Here is a 16,465-nt window from a genome sequence, read left to right on the forward strand (position 1 = left end):
TAAGAATTTCTAGCTTAACAATGGTCTCACTGTGCCTTGAGTTTTACTGTGTCTCAACTCAGCTCCAGATGACTATGGTCCCGATGGGTACACCTCCAGCCTTATTGGTGGTAAGTGATTGTACCTTTAGCCACAGGGAAACTCACAGCAGGAGGTACATTCTGATTTTTGGGGGCAAATTTTTATGGGGTACAGTATGTTTTAAATATCTATTAACAGTTTGAGTTTGCAAAGCCCACATCCATTAGCTTGTGGTGAGGAAGGTTTGAGAAAGGCATATACTGACTTTGGACTTATAAAGTAAACTGAATGTCTCATTGGGAAATGAATACTTATTTGAATTAGCAGTGTTAATTGACAAAAACAAGAGGATCTTCCAAATACCTCTTTTCCAGAAAAGCAAACAAAGAAACAAACCAACCCAGCCTTTGACTAGATTTAAAAAAACTCTTTTCTTAATAAGGTTGAAGAATGTACTGATAGCTGTACTCATCTAAGACTTACACCTGGACAGACAGCACAATGGCATGTGCATTAATCTTTTGTCTATAAATTGACTCCTATGTCATTGAGACTCTGTTGCTCAAAGTACCATCAAAGCTTACAAATCACATCCAAATCATGTAATCTGTTGCAATAATAAGGCAGGGGAAAGACAGTCTGGGACATGAAGCTTTTACACGATTTCAGGAAAGTTGCTAGCTCTAGCAGCTGACCTAGACAACTTCTATTTCAAGCTTCTTTAATGTCAGAATAAGCAATTTTTGCCTTTGCCCATTTTCAGTAACAGTAACCATAGTCAACAAATCATGTGCAATTATTTTGAAATAAGATCTGATTAGAGAAACTGTGCCAAATTAGTTACCAGCATCATGAGGCATTTGTGATGCAGCCACTTGTTACCACGCTGAATTTGGTCTCACAGCTGTCTCATCTGTAAAGGGGTCTGTTTTCCCCTCAAGCTTTTTACCAGGTGGGGAGTTCTAAGACTCTAAGATTTCTGCATTCTGTAGAGAAAGCTGTTGCTTTTTCTTCCTTACAATTAATTCTTAACCTTTTCCAGGAGTAGCCTGGTTTTGTACTGGACCAAACAATTTTTTTTAGGACAGAAGTTTTCAGCAGGATTTTGGGCCCTAGACTAAACCTCAATGAGTTTAAGAGTTTAGGCAGGTTCCCTTGTGACTATCACTGTAAGACAGATTTTTTTTCCCCCTACAAATATTCGATTCTTTAGCCTTTCATGTTGAGGGAGAAGTGGAGAGGAAAGATAAGAGAACAAACACTTGCCAGTCTAGGAGTAATTTTTCCTTGTCCCTTCCTAATCCCATTTCCTCAGTTTCCCTGGCCTCTTCCTCCCATTACACTTTCATTGAATAAACAGATTGTTCCTTTGGGAAAAGCTGCTTCAGTTGAGGTGCATGACTAGGGGAAGAAAAGGAATACGCCTCTTCATCCTGTCAACTTCCAAGGAATAGTGCATTTTGGCCTGAATGAATAGTGCTGGGGAGAAACCAGGGACTCCTGAAGGAATGAGAACCCCCAATAAGCAGTATAAATACTAACCCTGGCTTCACAAAACACACATTTAATTACGAAACAGAGAACACCTAGTTATAAAAGCCCACACAAGTGGAACATGACATTTACTGACTTTTAGATGTGTTTAGGCCAGCTATGTGAGTTCAGCTCACAGGTTATTCCTTCTCCTTAGCATTATTTCTTTACTTTTTCAAAAAAGAAACAATGCAGGTGATCAATAAGATGTGTCATTCTGCATCCCATTCTATGCACTTCCAAAAGAGAGATGAAAAGGATAAATTAAGCTGTCTACAGCAAAGTATGTAACACTACAGTCTGAAGTCACTGTTCAGGGTGTTGTACATCAGAGGGAAGAGAACCCATGCATGTCCCAGTAGTGCCAAGTACTCCATGCCCCTCTTGCAGGAGAGGTAGTGGTATGTATTCCAGGTCTCTTTTTTCAGATTTGAGAATAGCTCACTTGTAACTTCCTTGCACAACACCACAATTACAGAAGAGACAGTATCTTACCTAAATGCACTGGAAAGTGCCTAACTTTTGCTGGTGCCAGTGCTAGGTGGGGGAAGATTGAACATTTTTCCCACCGCCTATGATTGCAGCCAGACGATTTATTAGCAAATCAGACTGGATTTGCTAATAATGTCAAGGAAGCCAAAATGCAGGGGTGGAAAGGATTTGGGAGTCTTGGAAAATGGCATAAAAAAATAAAAATCAAGGGAGTTCAAAGACAAGAAGACAAATACATAGAGATGGGAAAGAGAGGTTAAGATAAAGATAGAAGAAAATAAACTGACTTGGAGGAGAAGACAGACAAACTGAAACCAACACAAGAATAAAGCAAGGTATTTGAACAAAATGGTTACAACAGGCAACTCTGTGTTCTGAAAACGTCACAATTATCTTTTATAAGTAAAAATACATAAAAGGAGGAAACATCACTTTTTTCTACATGCTGTTTGCTGCTTCCTAATTTTGGCTAATTCTGTCTAGCCCCCTCTTTTCCCCATCCCTCCACATTCTCTTTCTTCCAAAAGGAAGCAGCCCAACAAAATAACATTCCTTAACTCATTATGCAACCAAGATATCATCTGTTTCCTATGCTTAGTATATCAAATAACAGTATTAACTGCTGATGGTAATGATATCTGAAAATACGATTCCTTAACTGGAATCAAGAAATATAAACAAACAAATAAATGTACATGTGTGTATGAATTTTTTGTTAAAAATTGATAAAGAGATATTTTGCCTTAGCTCTAAATACTGATCCACAGCATAAATAATTTCACTGGCCAGTTTACAGTCATTGTTTTGTAACTACTAATCGAAGTGTTTTTCAACCAGGCAATTTTTGCTGTTGGGCCGACGGAGACTGTAACAGCCGAAGATAAAACGGGAGTAACATGGAAGGACAGTACAGCAGGAATGATTTTCAGAGACACTGTGGAAAACTGCTCCTGCAACATCTTTCTAAAAGGGAGAGCACAGGGTTAGGATCAGCTCTGATTCTTCATCTAGACTAGGAAGGCAGAAGTACCTCCTCTGAATACTTCCCATTTCCTGTGGCCAGGACTGAGGCAACAACAATAGCTTCGAGCCTAAAGTGTGAAAACTGGATTATGCCCAGGCCCAGCAGAGAATCAAGCAGGAAGTACAGCTGGCTCTTGTGGGTTCAAGAACAAGATATAGTACACATACGTCACTTTATGGGAGAGAAAAAACACTGGCCATTCATTACCTTCTCTTCTGAGTCCCCTGGCTGGCAGGTAATAACTCCATCTCGTGAACCCCCAGCAAATGTTGCTTTGCAGTTTGCAAGCCACTGTTTCCAGAAAGAAAATAAAGAAGATATGAATAAAATCTATGGTTTAATTCAAAGAAAGATAAGCAGTATTTTAGTTTCACAGCACAGGATGTAAACAAAAATTTGCAGTTGCATTTTTTATTACCATAGACTATGAAAATTTGCTTTGACTGTAATTTAAAAAGTGTAGTCTTGATTTCTATTAGTATTTCAATTGCATGAACTAAGAAAATTAATCAATGAATAAATAGGAGAGAGACCAGGGATATTAAAGATACCATTGTTTCTAATACTAAGGGATACAAAAGCTACTTTTTAGTTCTAGTTCATATGTCCAGGAAGAAACATCCAACAAATCCAGTATCTGAAACACGTTTTTCTACTGAATGTTAGTTTAAACAGATCTGAGTGGATGTGCAGTTTCCTGACATAGCCTAAGTATACAGACAAGACCAAGAGCATAATTCAGCATACCGAGAGTGTTGCCTCTTTCCTGTTGTTGTATGTGTCCAGGTACTCCTGCAGCTCTAAAACACTGAACTTCAGCTTTTCAAGAAGGCCACAAGAGAGCAGCTGGAGAAATGAAATCAAAGGGTCTATAAATGTCACTATAAAAGAATGCAAATACTGGTAACAGTATAGGAAAGATATTGCAAAATAATATTTAGATTTACATATACTAACACTGAAAAATATTTACATTTATGCAAAAATCTACATAACTAGAATATTATACTGAAAAGTCAATAGCAAAAGCTGCATGCATGAGAATGTGGAATTGAAACTGTGTTCTGTGTTTTATGACTTAGCAGAGGACTTCTCTAAAATGAAACAGTGCACAAAGCTTAATCAGTTTCTCTCCACAGCTCTCTGATGACATAAGGCACAGCTCTTCCATGGTCACAGCAATGGGACCAAGATTACACTGGGCCAGTTTCTGCCTCTAGACTTCAGTGTGGGAGGTCACACTGTCCTGATGCTGCTGGATAAACATGAGCCAGAATGAAGACAATGGGAAGGGCCATCTAATTCATTCCCTAATACATATTTTTATAGAATTACAGAATAATTAAGGTTGAAAAAGACCTCCAAGGTCAAGTTCAACCTTTGACAAATACCACCATGCCCACTAAACCATATCACAAAGTGCCACATCATCTTGTTTTTTAAACACTCCCAAGGACGGTGACTCTACTGCTTCCCTGGGCATCCTGTTCCAATACTCTTTCAGTGAAGAAACTTTTCCTGATATCTAACCTGAACCTCCTCTGGCACAACTTGATGCCCTTGTTCCTTCTTGTCCTGTCGCTGGTTGCCTGGGACAAAAGGCTGCCCTGCCCCTGGCTGCCATGGGCAGTTGTAGAGAGCAGTAAGGCCCCCCCCGAGCCTCCTTTTCTCCAGGCTAAACAATCCCAGCTCCCTCAGCTGCTCCTCACAGGACTTGTGCTCCAGACCCTTCCCCAGCACTATTGCCCTTCTCTGGACATGTTCCAGCACCTCAATGTTCTCCTCGTAGTGAGGGGCCCAGACGAGACACAGGATTTGAGGTGCTCTCTCATCAGTGCTGAGTACAGGGGGACAGTCACTGCCCTGGTCCTGCTGGCCACACTATTGCTGATACAGGCCAGGATGCCAATGGCCTTCTTGGCCACCTAGGCACACACTGGCTCATGTTCAGCCAGCATCATCCAGCTCACATCACAGTTGACTCAAATGAAACCACTAAACATATTACAATCTTCCATGCTGAACTAGCTTCTTCTTTTTCATTTGTGAAGCCAACTGGGTCCAGTAGGCATCTGTTTTATATTGGGGTTTGGCACACAGGCTCAACACATCATAACTATTCTATGATTCTATACTGCCCATCTGTCACTACTTACCTAATAAAATAACACAGAAAATGAATGGAAATACAGTTTCTGAACAGGAGATAAAAAACAGAGATAGGAGGGGAGTCCCTTTTTGACATATCTGTTCAGGAGTTGCTCAAAAGTGAAACAGCCAGGAAAATAACACACTTCAATGAAGTACCTGCGTTTTGAAAGGAATATACTCACTGTTTCTGCATCTACAAAGAGGGTGGGACATTCTGAACACGATGTTAACATCTGAGAAGACCTCACAAACTTGGAGCCTATTCCTCGCAAGTTGTCTCCCAAGTAACTAGCTGCATCACAGGTTAGAAAGCAGAATCTTTTCTGAATATTCTGGAAAGCAAAATACAGTTTTTTACATTATTTACTCGAGTACGAGCTTCTTTCCTTTGTAAGCAAATGGCATGGTTGTTTTTCTTTGCATAATAAAGTACAAAAGAGACCATCTCCCTGCAGAGAACTGAATGACTGCTCTAGGATACTGAATAAGAGTTATTATGCTGGAGACAGTGTACAGCTGGGCAGCTGTGAAACTAATCACAGAGTTCATCATAACCTACTACTGAAATACATTCTTTCTTGTAAAGATGAATCAATCTTTATAAGCCTTTTAGCCACAGGTAGCTTTTTTTTCTTGTCCCTACAGAGTTAACAGAGTTGATCAGCGTGTTACTTTTTCTGCCCATTCCGGGCATTGTTTTGTTAATATTCCATGTCAAGTGGCTAATCACATAATATAATGGACATCCTAATGCCAAACAGCAGTACAGAAAAATCAGAAAAAACCTTTTGTTTTCCCCTGTGGGAAGAAGCTTCGTACTGAAACTTTACTGCTGCTTGGGAGGATTCCAGAAATACTGCACTGCATCCAGGAATTATTCTTCTCGGCAGATTTTTTTTAATGTTTTGAGTCCTAAACCAGTCTAGTCTTCCAAAAACATTTCAGTGCTTTTCAGTGACTAATATATAAAATGAATAATGAATAAAAATAATATATTAATCTTGAAGTAACTGAAACAATGATTTTGATAAACACCCATCAGTTTTCACTGCCCAACTATATCCCACTAAGGCCTAGTGCTCAGCAGGTAGGAGCAACATGAGAATATTTTTAAAAATAAAAGTATGCAACATTTTTATATATTTCATTCCAAGTTACCAAAGGTGTTTCTCTGAGGAATGTAGGTTAGGACTTGTACCATAAGTATGCCCCACTGGAGGGAAGCACTTCCCAAATATCAGTCTGGATGATAGACATAGAAATAGCCTGTTACTGCTGCTGCACTGGTACGTGGAAGTTAAGTACCTAAAATCAAGTGAGTTGAATTTGGACTTTATTGATAATGGAAGCTGTTGGAGTGAGTGATTTTCTTTAAATGCTAAATAAGCCCTCACACTATACAAAGGCTATACACTATAAATGATTAATAAAATGGTCAGAGTTCCCATACCAATCAATTTTATAACTACTTATTTGTGAATCTCTCTTGAAAGCATCTCAACTGCCCATCTGAGCACAGTTAGGATCAGACAGACTATACTGGTTTTACTGTTTCCACCATCTTACTTCAACACAAAGTGCTACACACGTCACTCAGCACATGGTACAGATTCTCTGCTGCACTGAGTCTGTAGTAGAGGCAAGGGGCTATCACTAATTACCACCAACCAGATAAGTGATTATTTTTATGAGCAACTAGCAGAATCATCTGAATGATAGGGCTTGGTGACAACTGGAGATTTACTGCTGTGATGCCCTCTGGAAAGAAAGATTCAGTCTAAGTCTTTGTGAAACTGATAACTCTCCTGGCAAAGGAAAGAGACCTAGACTTGATCTTAGCCAACAGAAAAGACCTAGCTGAGAACAAAGAAGTGGAAGGAAATTTAAAAGGACAGATTATGAAAGAGAATCCAAGAGACATTGGTTGAAAAGGACCTGCAGAGAACATCTGATGCAACCTTCAGCTCCAGGTGGGACTATTGCTGAGCCCAGATCAGGTCAGACATGCTTTTAACTACCTGAGTCTTAAAATCTCCAAGGTCAGAGCTTCCTCAAGGCTCTGGGTAACCTGTTTAGTTGCTGCAACGCCCTGCTGGGGAAAACCACTTGAATTACAAACAACTGAGCTTGTAAATCTGAGGCAGTGAAGGAGACAGATTACAGAAATAATACAACTGACTTCAATGCATTCAGAATTTGCAGTAAGGAGACCATTAGAAATAACTTAATGAAGAAAAGAGATAATGAGAGGAAGCCATTCCTTTAGGGGAAGAAAAAAAAAAAGAGGGCATAAGCACTTTCTATACTACTGAAAGATAGAAAATATATTACACTATACAACTGGCTAAATCCCAAATATCTCACTTGGGCAAATACTTGTGGAAAAAAAAGTAGAACAGAAAGTGAAACTGCTTTGAGTTGCTAACCTGGGTACCAAAACTTGTATGGCAATGTAGGCACAATAAGCAGAGAGGGAGGTGCCACGTAAACTAGCAAGAGAAAGAGAGAATGTCAAGGAGTAATCCAGAAATAATTAAGAGGAAGGCCAAGGAATCACAATGGAGAGAAATAGCTACCAACATGTTCCTGACAAGACTGATGTGTTCCATGCCTTCTTTTGCCTTACTGCTTCCAGAAAAGGCATCTGGGTACAAGTAACAAGGAGACATTATGAAAAGCAGGAGAGAACAGATCTTGCTAGCTGGGATATTTTTACATCTTTGCGGATAAGCAAAATTCACGCTAAGGTAGTTACAATACTGGGTAACGAGATCCAGGAACCATTACAAATATCACTGAAAACTCCCAGAACAGAGCATTATTTATGAAAATAACTTCCTCAGAGCATTTCAGTCATGGCTTCATCAAAACCTGACCAATCTACTACTTAGATTCAAGAACAGATATTCTTCCTCTACTCCTTTCCTTTTCAAATATTCATAAAAGCAACAATCAATCTACAGCTAAGATGATAATGGTCTTGAAGAGTGTTTTAAATTATTAAGCGTGAAACAGTGAGAGACTGTACTTTGCTATCCATGTATAATACTTCACTAAATATATTTATTTTATATGGACTAACAGTTCTATAATAAATTATCACCTCAGCTATGTCCTTCTGGGTACAGACTACAGGGGCTCAAATCTATCAAGCAAAGTCTGAATGCAGTATATATTTTATGAAATGGAATTACTGTGAATAGTAATGCCAGACGTCAGCATATTATGAATAAATATATACCTGCATATAGTCACTGTGCTTTGTATCCATGTAAGTAATAAAAAAATAGAAAAGTTTCTAAGAAAGTTTTCTCAGAAAGTTTTCTTCTTAATCTCAGGTTTCCTCTCCTGGGAAGAGGACTTTACATAACAAAAGGGCTCGACTGTGCAAGGTATTTGCTAGATCTGAAATCTACTTGTCTTGCAACTGTCTGGTCTGCTAAAAGACATTTAATTTGAGGGAATTAAAAGAGGCAGCAGTAAAGATAATCCAGAGATCTCTGACCTCTGACTCATTTACAGGAAAAGCACTTCAATAATTTCAGGAATTTTAAACAAGTTTAGCATGTTGTGGGCAAACATCCAAGACACCATTAACTTGATACGGACTGAAATGTAGATGCCCTGGAAAATGCACTTCTTTCACTTCACCAAGTATTTAGTTGACAAGCTCCTCCAAACAAGGATTTTGTTTCACAGTCAAGTATTTTGGCAGTACTTTGCATTGCAAGCTTAGCACACACAGGACTTGTTTCTGAAATTTCCTGTTAATGAGGGTCAAAAGTCAAAGTTGGCAGATGAGTAGTAAAGTTTGATAGTGCAACCAAAATACAATTGCAGACAAGCTGGGATCCTATGAAAAAAATAAGGGAAAATAATACTCCCATATTTTAACCCTGAAAAGAAGAACAAAGCTATTTTTATAAACTAAAAATATGGCAGTGACTCCAGCTAAAAATTGTGGCTTGTTGATATTATTAATACCTTTTTCTTCCTCCTCCAATATCAACTGAAGAAAATGAGTAGGGAATCTTCTGAATATAGGGCAAGCACAACAGCAAATGAAGTGTGTGCATACTAGGATTTCGAGTTAAACAGGTACTTTACAAGTAATGTTTAGGTTTTTAATTACATAGTATTATTTATTTAGTCTTCAGAAGTGTGGCACCAGTTCCTTTTCACCTCTTCAAACAGAATAATCAAGGACAAGGAAGTCTGAACACTCAGTCAGGGCTAGTAACCTCTAGGACTGAGGTTAAGATAGAAAAGCTGACATCATGAATAAACACAGAACTAACACGCAAGTCAGCACTGGGTTTTTTTTCTTCCAAATGGTTATTTATCAGTGTTTAAAAGAATGCCTACAAGACACCCATATTTACAGTGGTATAATGTTTAAAGGAGGACAACGTGCAGGTAGAAAAGACATTCAACTCCAGTGGAGCATGGAGGAAACATGAAGAGATTCTTACTACAGGATGCTTCTTTCGTATCAGGTTAATCTTAGATGAACGAAAAGATCTTGAAACGGTGTGTTTATTAGCAGACTACCCCTTGTTAATAAAAAGGTGTGTACTCTGAGATCATAGGTACTTAAACTTTGCAGAAAGTTACCTGGCTACTGCTTTCACTGCTGGAGCATGCTAAACATCCTGCAGCTGCAGGAGAAACAATTAAAAAAGGCTTTAAAACTAATTACAGGTAAAAACAGACAGTCATTCCTTAGAACAGCTTGTACATTTGACTCTTTCTTTTTTCATCTTTTTGTAAGATTCTTATCTTTGCAAGCATACAGTTTTAGAATGGAGAACTGTATTTCTAGTCTTCAGACTCAATCTCTGGAATTTATGTTACATGATGGCAGCTGGGTATTTCTATTCAGATGACACAGTACAAACCATTTAATAATGCTGACATTTACATGGACACACTCAGATTCAAGAGTTTGAGATAAAAGAACAGATTAACAATAGTTTGAGATCAAAAGGGTCATTTCCTTGTCTCTTGCAGCTACTGTTTCTGCAGTCTGATTGTAAAGTACTGAAGAAAAGACTCTTTAAAGTGGATCTATATTTTGCAACATGACTGCAAACCTGCAAGTATGAGATACATAGTATTTTCATGACAAAACTGGTCACAGAAGACAGTACTGTATGAAAATGTAGTACAGCAATTCTGCAGTACACAAAATTACAATGGCTATATATATCTAGTAGTTCATTACTGGGGCTGCTATCAAGAACTACTAATTGCCACACACAAACATTATGATTTTGCACCTTAAACTTATTTTCTCACCTTAAACAGGGAAGAGAACACATGAAATGTATAAACTGCACAGGAACCATCAGAGTCACACATGAGCTGGTTGATGTGACTACGCCAGGCTTCTTCTGCATCATCACATGCTGCTGGCTGAAATGCAGCAAGGATGGCGGAAAAAAATGGTGAGGGAGGAGGGGAGGCATTTCGATCAACATCTCCAAAACTGAAGGAGAAAAAAAAAAAAAAAAAAGAGGTGGTGAAAGGAGAATACCAAGAAAGTGGCAGATAAAATATGCTGTAACAGAGAGATAAAATCACAGGACCAAGTACAGCACCTCCCTAAAAATATTCATGAATTTTCAAATTACTTTTGAAAGTTGACGAGATGTTGGCTACAATGAGAAAAACCTCCAAATCAGAATCCCTATCTTCAGGCCACTATCATCTATCTCCTCCATCCCAGAACACTTGAATTGTTTTCTTGTACCATCATTTGGAGGAAGAAGGCTAAAATTTCACAGGAGAATAAGGCTCTCTCTCTCTCCCTCTCCAGGCTAACTGCAGTCTCACTCAGCATTCAAAATCTGAAAGAGCTCCAGATGGCATGTAAAAAAATCTTAAATCCTTTTTATAACATATACTGGGGTCCAGCCACACTCACCAGCAGCCTTAAGAGCACATAGTTGGGATTTTTAACAAGATTGAGATTTTCTTTCCTGAGAAATCAGAAGGATGAATACACATCTGATTTGTTGAACAGGTACCTAAGTAATATCTCCATTACTGCAAATCTTTCAAAATCCTCCTTTTTATTTTAATTAAGCCTATTAGATGCATAATGCCTAGCTGCATAGATGCATATAAACAGCATATCTTTTTTTTCCTAGAGGGAAAACCTTGGTTTTGTTTTGCCTTTTTTTTTCCAGTTGTGTGATAATTATGTGTGTAATTAGAGCATTGTCTTCTTATTGCTCCACACTCAAGAGAATTTTATAACTCCTTTGGCCAAAACATCCATTTCATTAACTATCACCCTGTTATCACTTTGTTGTACATTGTAAAAGAATTTGTGTGAACAACAGCGCATCAGAGTACCTAGCAAGAGCAAATTGTTCCAGCCTGTCAGCTTTCTCTTCAGTTTCTGTCATATCCAGACTAAGGCTATCACTGCATTCAAATGCTCCAGGGAGCTCATTTGTAGACCCTGAAAGGTCATCCTCATGGACTGCTATATCTTGTTCTTCAGGTACAGCTTCAGCCTAGGGGAGTGAATTAAAATTAGAATTAGAAAACTGCAAATTAGTAAGTTAATTCCTCTAATAAATAGAAAGCATTTAATGAAAAAACCTACCAGACAACATGTTAAACTGCACAGATATAAAGCCACAGGTTATAAATGACACAAATCAACTTACCCTTCTTCAAAAATACTGTATTTGTTCAACTTTCTGTCTTGGATAAATATTATTTTTAAGGCATTTTTTCAACTTGTCTGCAAAGAATTTCAGATTCCAATGCATATGGTAACATAGCAAGGAAGTAATTTTCAGGAAAAACAATAGGATTCTTTTTACTGTCAGGCTGTCCTTGTCACCTAACATTTTATAGTGTCCAAGAGTGTACTATAGCCTCTCAGAATATATTGAAAACAATCACTGTCTGGAAGACTATATGCATGTTTAGAACTGGGAATTAATGTTAGCATGTCATTTACATTCAAGAGGAATCCAAAGCATTCTAACAGGCCATTAAAAGGATTATGCTTAATTTCCTTCCTTTTTCATCTATCAGCACCTAAAGCTCTTGATTTCTTTTTGAAACATTCCAGTTCCTCTTGCATTTTTAGTCTGAACAAGTTTTGTTTCAATCTTTTGGCTTTTGTCTGCCTCATCCACAGCACCCAAAGCAGTTCCTGTAGGGATGACTGCAGTGGGCTGCTCACACCTTCGTGTACATATGCCCATGTGCATGTACATACATGTGTTGGGAATTAATAGGGAGGGAAATCTGTGTCAAGTGGAATTAAATGAGAAAATGGACCTCTGCAGTTTATCAAGTCTGCTTGGATCCTACACATTAATTAAGGGGATTCGTATTTGTAAAAATTAAACAAGACTTGTAACAGAAAGGACAGGATCAGAAATTAAGTAGAATAATCTTTTGGTTTGCTTTGTTTTCTAAGCAAAAGAGATAGGAATATTCCTGAGTTCAGGGTGAATGAAATGAATCAGAGCCCAAACCATCTTGGAAAGAAAAATGCAAGCTATATGGCTGAATTATCAGAATAGGAACCAAAGCACCTGGTAAAAAGTGGAAATGTTTCATGCTTATTCAAGAAGTAATTAGTAGTAACCACTTTCAAATATTAAATATTAGCTTGAAAGAACCACTGCAGTTTCTTCACTGCAATGACAGAGTTGGTAGGAGGAAAACGCATTTTGATGGGATAGAGCAAGGGAGGAAGGAAGAGGAAGCAAACACCTCCCACCCACTGGAGTCTAATATGATGCCCCAAAAGCAAAATAGAAAAGTGAACTTTGAATATTCATGCAGGATTGTAGTACACTTCCAGAAATCTGTGAGCTTAGATAACTTGAAAAATACATAACATAGCATCATCTGAACTTTTGTAACCCTCATAGAATTATCCCACTATCTTTAATAGAAAATAAGTTTAACTAATTTAATGCTGTTAACAATAATGCCTGGATGTTGGCATTGAAACATCTAGGAAGAGGCTACATAATCAGTCTGTTTCTCTCAACTGCTGTATCTATTTAAAGGTTGAGATGATATTTTTGTTTTTGCTTATGATGCAACAACTAAACATTTTGTAAACCAATAAAGAAGTAAAAAAAATTTCCTTTGCATCGATGACACCTCATCAGCTCTCTAAAAAGAAGAATTCAGAGGAAAAGAGAAACAGGAAAGAGCTCAGATTTTGTGTTACGAAATTAAGTAAAAATTATTTAGGTGTAAGTTTCAAGTTTTCTGACTAGAAACTGGATAACTTCTTCCTTACATTGACTCCAAATTATTTTGAGTAAAAATACAGAAGTACGCGCACTTGAAGAACATATCTTTGAGGCAAAAACCCCACCAATAAGGCATTCTGTGCTTATCAATTCAATCATCTTTGTAACAGTGGTAACCTGGGCCATATTTTACACCAATATCAAACCTGTACCAGGACTAGCTGAATTTGCCTGTCAATTCCACAAGAAACTGCTCTGATTTTAGATTCTTCACCTACTGACTTATTCCAAAGCTTTTAATTTTTGATGAATATTGGCACATGGGACATTAAAGAGATTTTGACAATAAAGATTCCAAACCCCCAGACATACATTGAACTCCTAAGCTGTGATTTGCAGTTCTTAATGTACACACCAACAGCTACTGCAGCTGGATGCATGAGATCAGCTGCAGTCACCACCTGCAAATGTGTCTGTTCTGACTCCTGCTTCCTGAACTGAAATTCTGCCAACTTCTGCTGTTTATGGTTGTTATGTAGTTACTTGTCTACCAACAGTTGTTTTGACAAATGATAATGAGTTTACCTTCTCCACAACCACTGTTTGGAGAGGTTCCCCTCCTTTCCTATCCTTACACACACTTCCCTCCTCCTGTCCTTTCTTCCTACTGCAGCGGTTTCTGACACAAACAATTTGTTCAATATTTGGCACAATTCCAACTTCTTTTTCTATGACCTCTTCAGTAGAAGTTTCCATTACTTTTGAAACATGCAGTGCTAGCAGTATCAATTTTTTGTGTGGCTGCATTTGGAGGGGGCAAGGGCAAGAAGGAAAGCCAATGATTACAGAAGATATATTCTTCCCCTGCCCCAGTCTCATACACTGCTCCTTCTACAAAGGTCACACAATTCAGACATGACAGAGAAGCTTTACTGACATAAGCCAACAGTATCATCAAGCCACTAATTCGCATACACCCCCCCCAACCAGATTATATTTCTGAAGAGACAGTGAAAGGAGTAGATCCACCTCATCTCTCATGAACAACTATTGTCAAGCAGAAAATTGAAGAAACCATCCCCATATTGATAATGATTTACCAACCTTGTTCTGTCTTCATCTTCTGATACCGTTCTCTGAAATACACTGTGCTGAACATGGTTGTTGTATCCTTGCAAATCCTGCCTCCCCACCCCCAGGATGGTTTAATATTGCGGTCATGAATTTAAAATTTCTGTGTGTCTGCCAAAAGGCAACTACTGAATCCAGGGCACACAACTGTACAATAGGTCCCCACATACAAAAATATTTCAGAGAATACATGCATACACCCACCACATGAGCTGGCATATCGCTCTTTTAAATCAGCATGAAGAACAAAAATTGCCTTGGAGTTGTAACTTGTGGCCAGTTCATGAATTTGTCTTCCAATGAGCTTATAGTATTTTGGTGCATATGTAGTGCAACATACTTAAGAAACAATAATTAAAATATCTTAATGAAGAAAGTAGAGTTTACCTAATGAGTGAAGTAGAAAGGAAATGGTATGAAAGTGCAGTAGTGCATGAAGGTATCGTACTATGCCATTACACAGAGAAAGCCAGAATGTACTTGACTTCACAGATCAAACCCTTTATAAAAGTGCAAGCAAAAAAAAATCTAACAATGTTATATAAAATACAGTCCAGCTGGGACAGAAAGAAAAATTGTATTCACCTTGGCTCCTTCAGACACCTGGAGATTATTCATATCAGGCAAAGACACATCAAAGCTGGATGTTCCCATGTTAAAATGATGAGGGTCTGCTGAGGTTGTGTCACATGATGTAGAAAGTGAGTCAATATGATTTGCATCCTCAGATGGGGAAAGATTTATAATCTGTTTAAAAGACAGCAAAAGCACAGAAAAACTGAGCATACAGACACCCTACAACATGCTGCTTTCATGAACATGCAAAGCAGAACAGTGTCTTAAAGGGCAGTGACAGTGGCTCTCTTAGTTTGTATATAGACACAACCTTTTCAATATTTCTGTCATAAAAATTTTATTAAAAGCATCCCAGAAGTGAACAATAAAAATCTGACACTGCTTACCAGCCTGGAGTCCTGTTCTATTTCTTTAAGTATTTAGTACATCTGAAAGATTTACTATTGGCCAATTGTCAAAAATTGTCCCAGAATAAAAAAAGGCAAATAATAAGATCTGATGTTTCCTGTGTTTCAAACTTTGCATTAAAATTCCTGTTTACCTTTGCAAATAAGGGAAAATGTACCCACCAATTTCAGCTCATTAGATTGCACCTGGGCAGAGGAAACTAAAAGCCCAGCTTATTTAACACCACCACCCAATCTTTTCCTGAATTTCAAGTTTGCAACTTACTAGGTCTGAGTTCTCCAAGATTTGGCTGGTGGTCAGGTCCTCCTCCTCTGATGACTCATCAGAGTCCTCATGGTTCATTTTGTTCAGGCTGGGTGTGCTCCCTGAGAGCTGGTTCTCTTCCATCAGCTGCATGTCACACTTGTCCAGGCTGTCCAGGGACCGTCTGCGCACTCCCCAGTTGAAGTTGTCCATGCTCTCACCCTGAAATCAGACAGAGGGTGAGCTTTCTTGATGTGAAACTAATCATATGATAACCCCTGATCAAAGTTAGCTCCAGAAATAGGTTTACATAAAAATATAGTAAAAACTTTAAATAAGCATTATCTTGTTTGTTCACCTGGAGATAAGAGCAGAAGCATGGAAATGGCAGTTAAATGAACATTCAGTCTTTTCAGTAGTAGATGTTTTTCATGCATTGGCTAATTTAAGAATTTGTTTTTGTAAGTCCACATATACACACTCCTCAATACCAATAGAGCAGTGACACGCAAAAGAAAAGTTTGAAAGCAATTTTAAAGGATTTTTTCATGATGTTTAAAAGTATTAGAAGCACAGTTCATACCAATGGTTCAATTGCAAAACTTAGGTTAAAGATTTTAGATTCTTTGCTTTATATACATAACCA

At 38.1% G+C, this 16,465-nt stretch overlaps 1 protein-coding gene across 11 annotated transcripts in view; it reads right to left on the minus strand.

Annotated features, from left to right (window-relative positions):
* FRY (FRY microtubule binding protein) overlaps positions 1-16,465 on the minus strand; it is a 227,714-nt gene that overhangs the window by 9,932 nt on the left and 201,317 nt on the right. For all 11 annotated transcript variants that reach the window (XM_042014107.1, XM_042014101.1, XM_042014097.1 and 8 more), the window contains 7 exons: positions 15,841-16,041; positions 15,178-15,339; positions 11,582-11,745; positions 10,520-10,709; positions 5,404-5,553; positions 3,818-3,916; positions 3,278-3,361 (listed from right to left, as the gene is read on the minus strand). In XM_042014107.1, the coding sequence (XP_041870041.1) occupies positions 3,278-3,361; positions 3,818-3,916; positions 5,404-5,553; positions 10,520-10,709; positions 11,582-11,745; positions 15,178-15,339; positions 15,841-16,041 (1,050 nt within the window). The remainder of the gene's footprint in view (positions 1-3,277; positions 3,362-3,817; positions 3,917-5,403; positions 5,554-10,519; positions 10,710-11,581; positions 11,746-15,177; positions 15,340-15,840; positions 16,042-16,465) is intronic.

The sequence above is a fragment of the Corvus kubaryi genome, unplaced genomic scaffold, assembly GCF_017639235.1.
Source record: "Corvus kubaryi isolate FWS band 111438036 unplaced genomic scaffold, C.kubaryi_AGA036_p1.0 split1-65, whole genome shotgun sequence".
In the NCBI taxonomy this organism is placed as follows: Eukaryota; Metazoa; Chordata; class Aves; order Passeriformes; family Corvidae; genus Corvus; species Corvus kubaryi.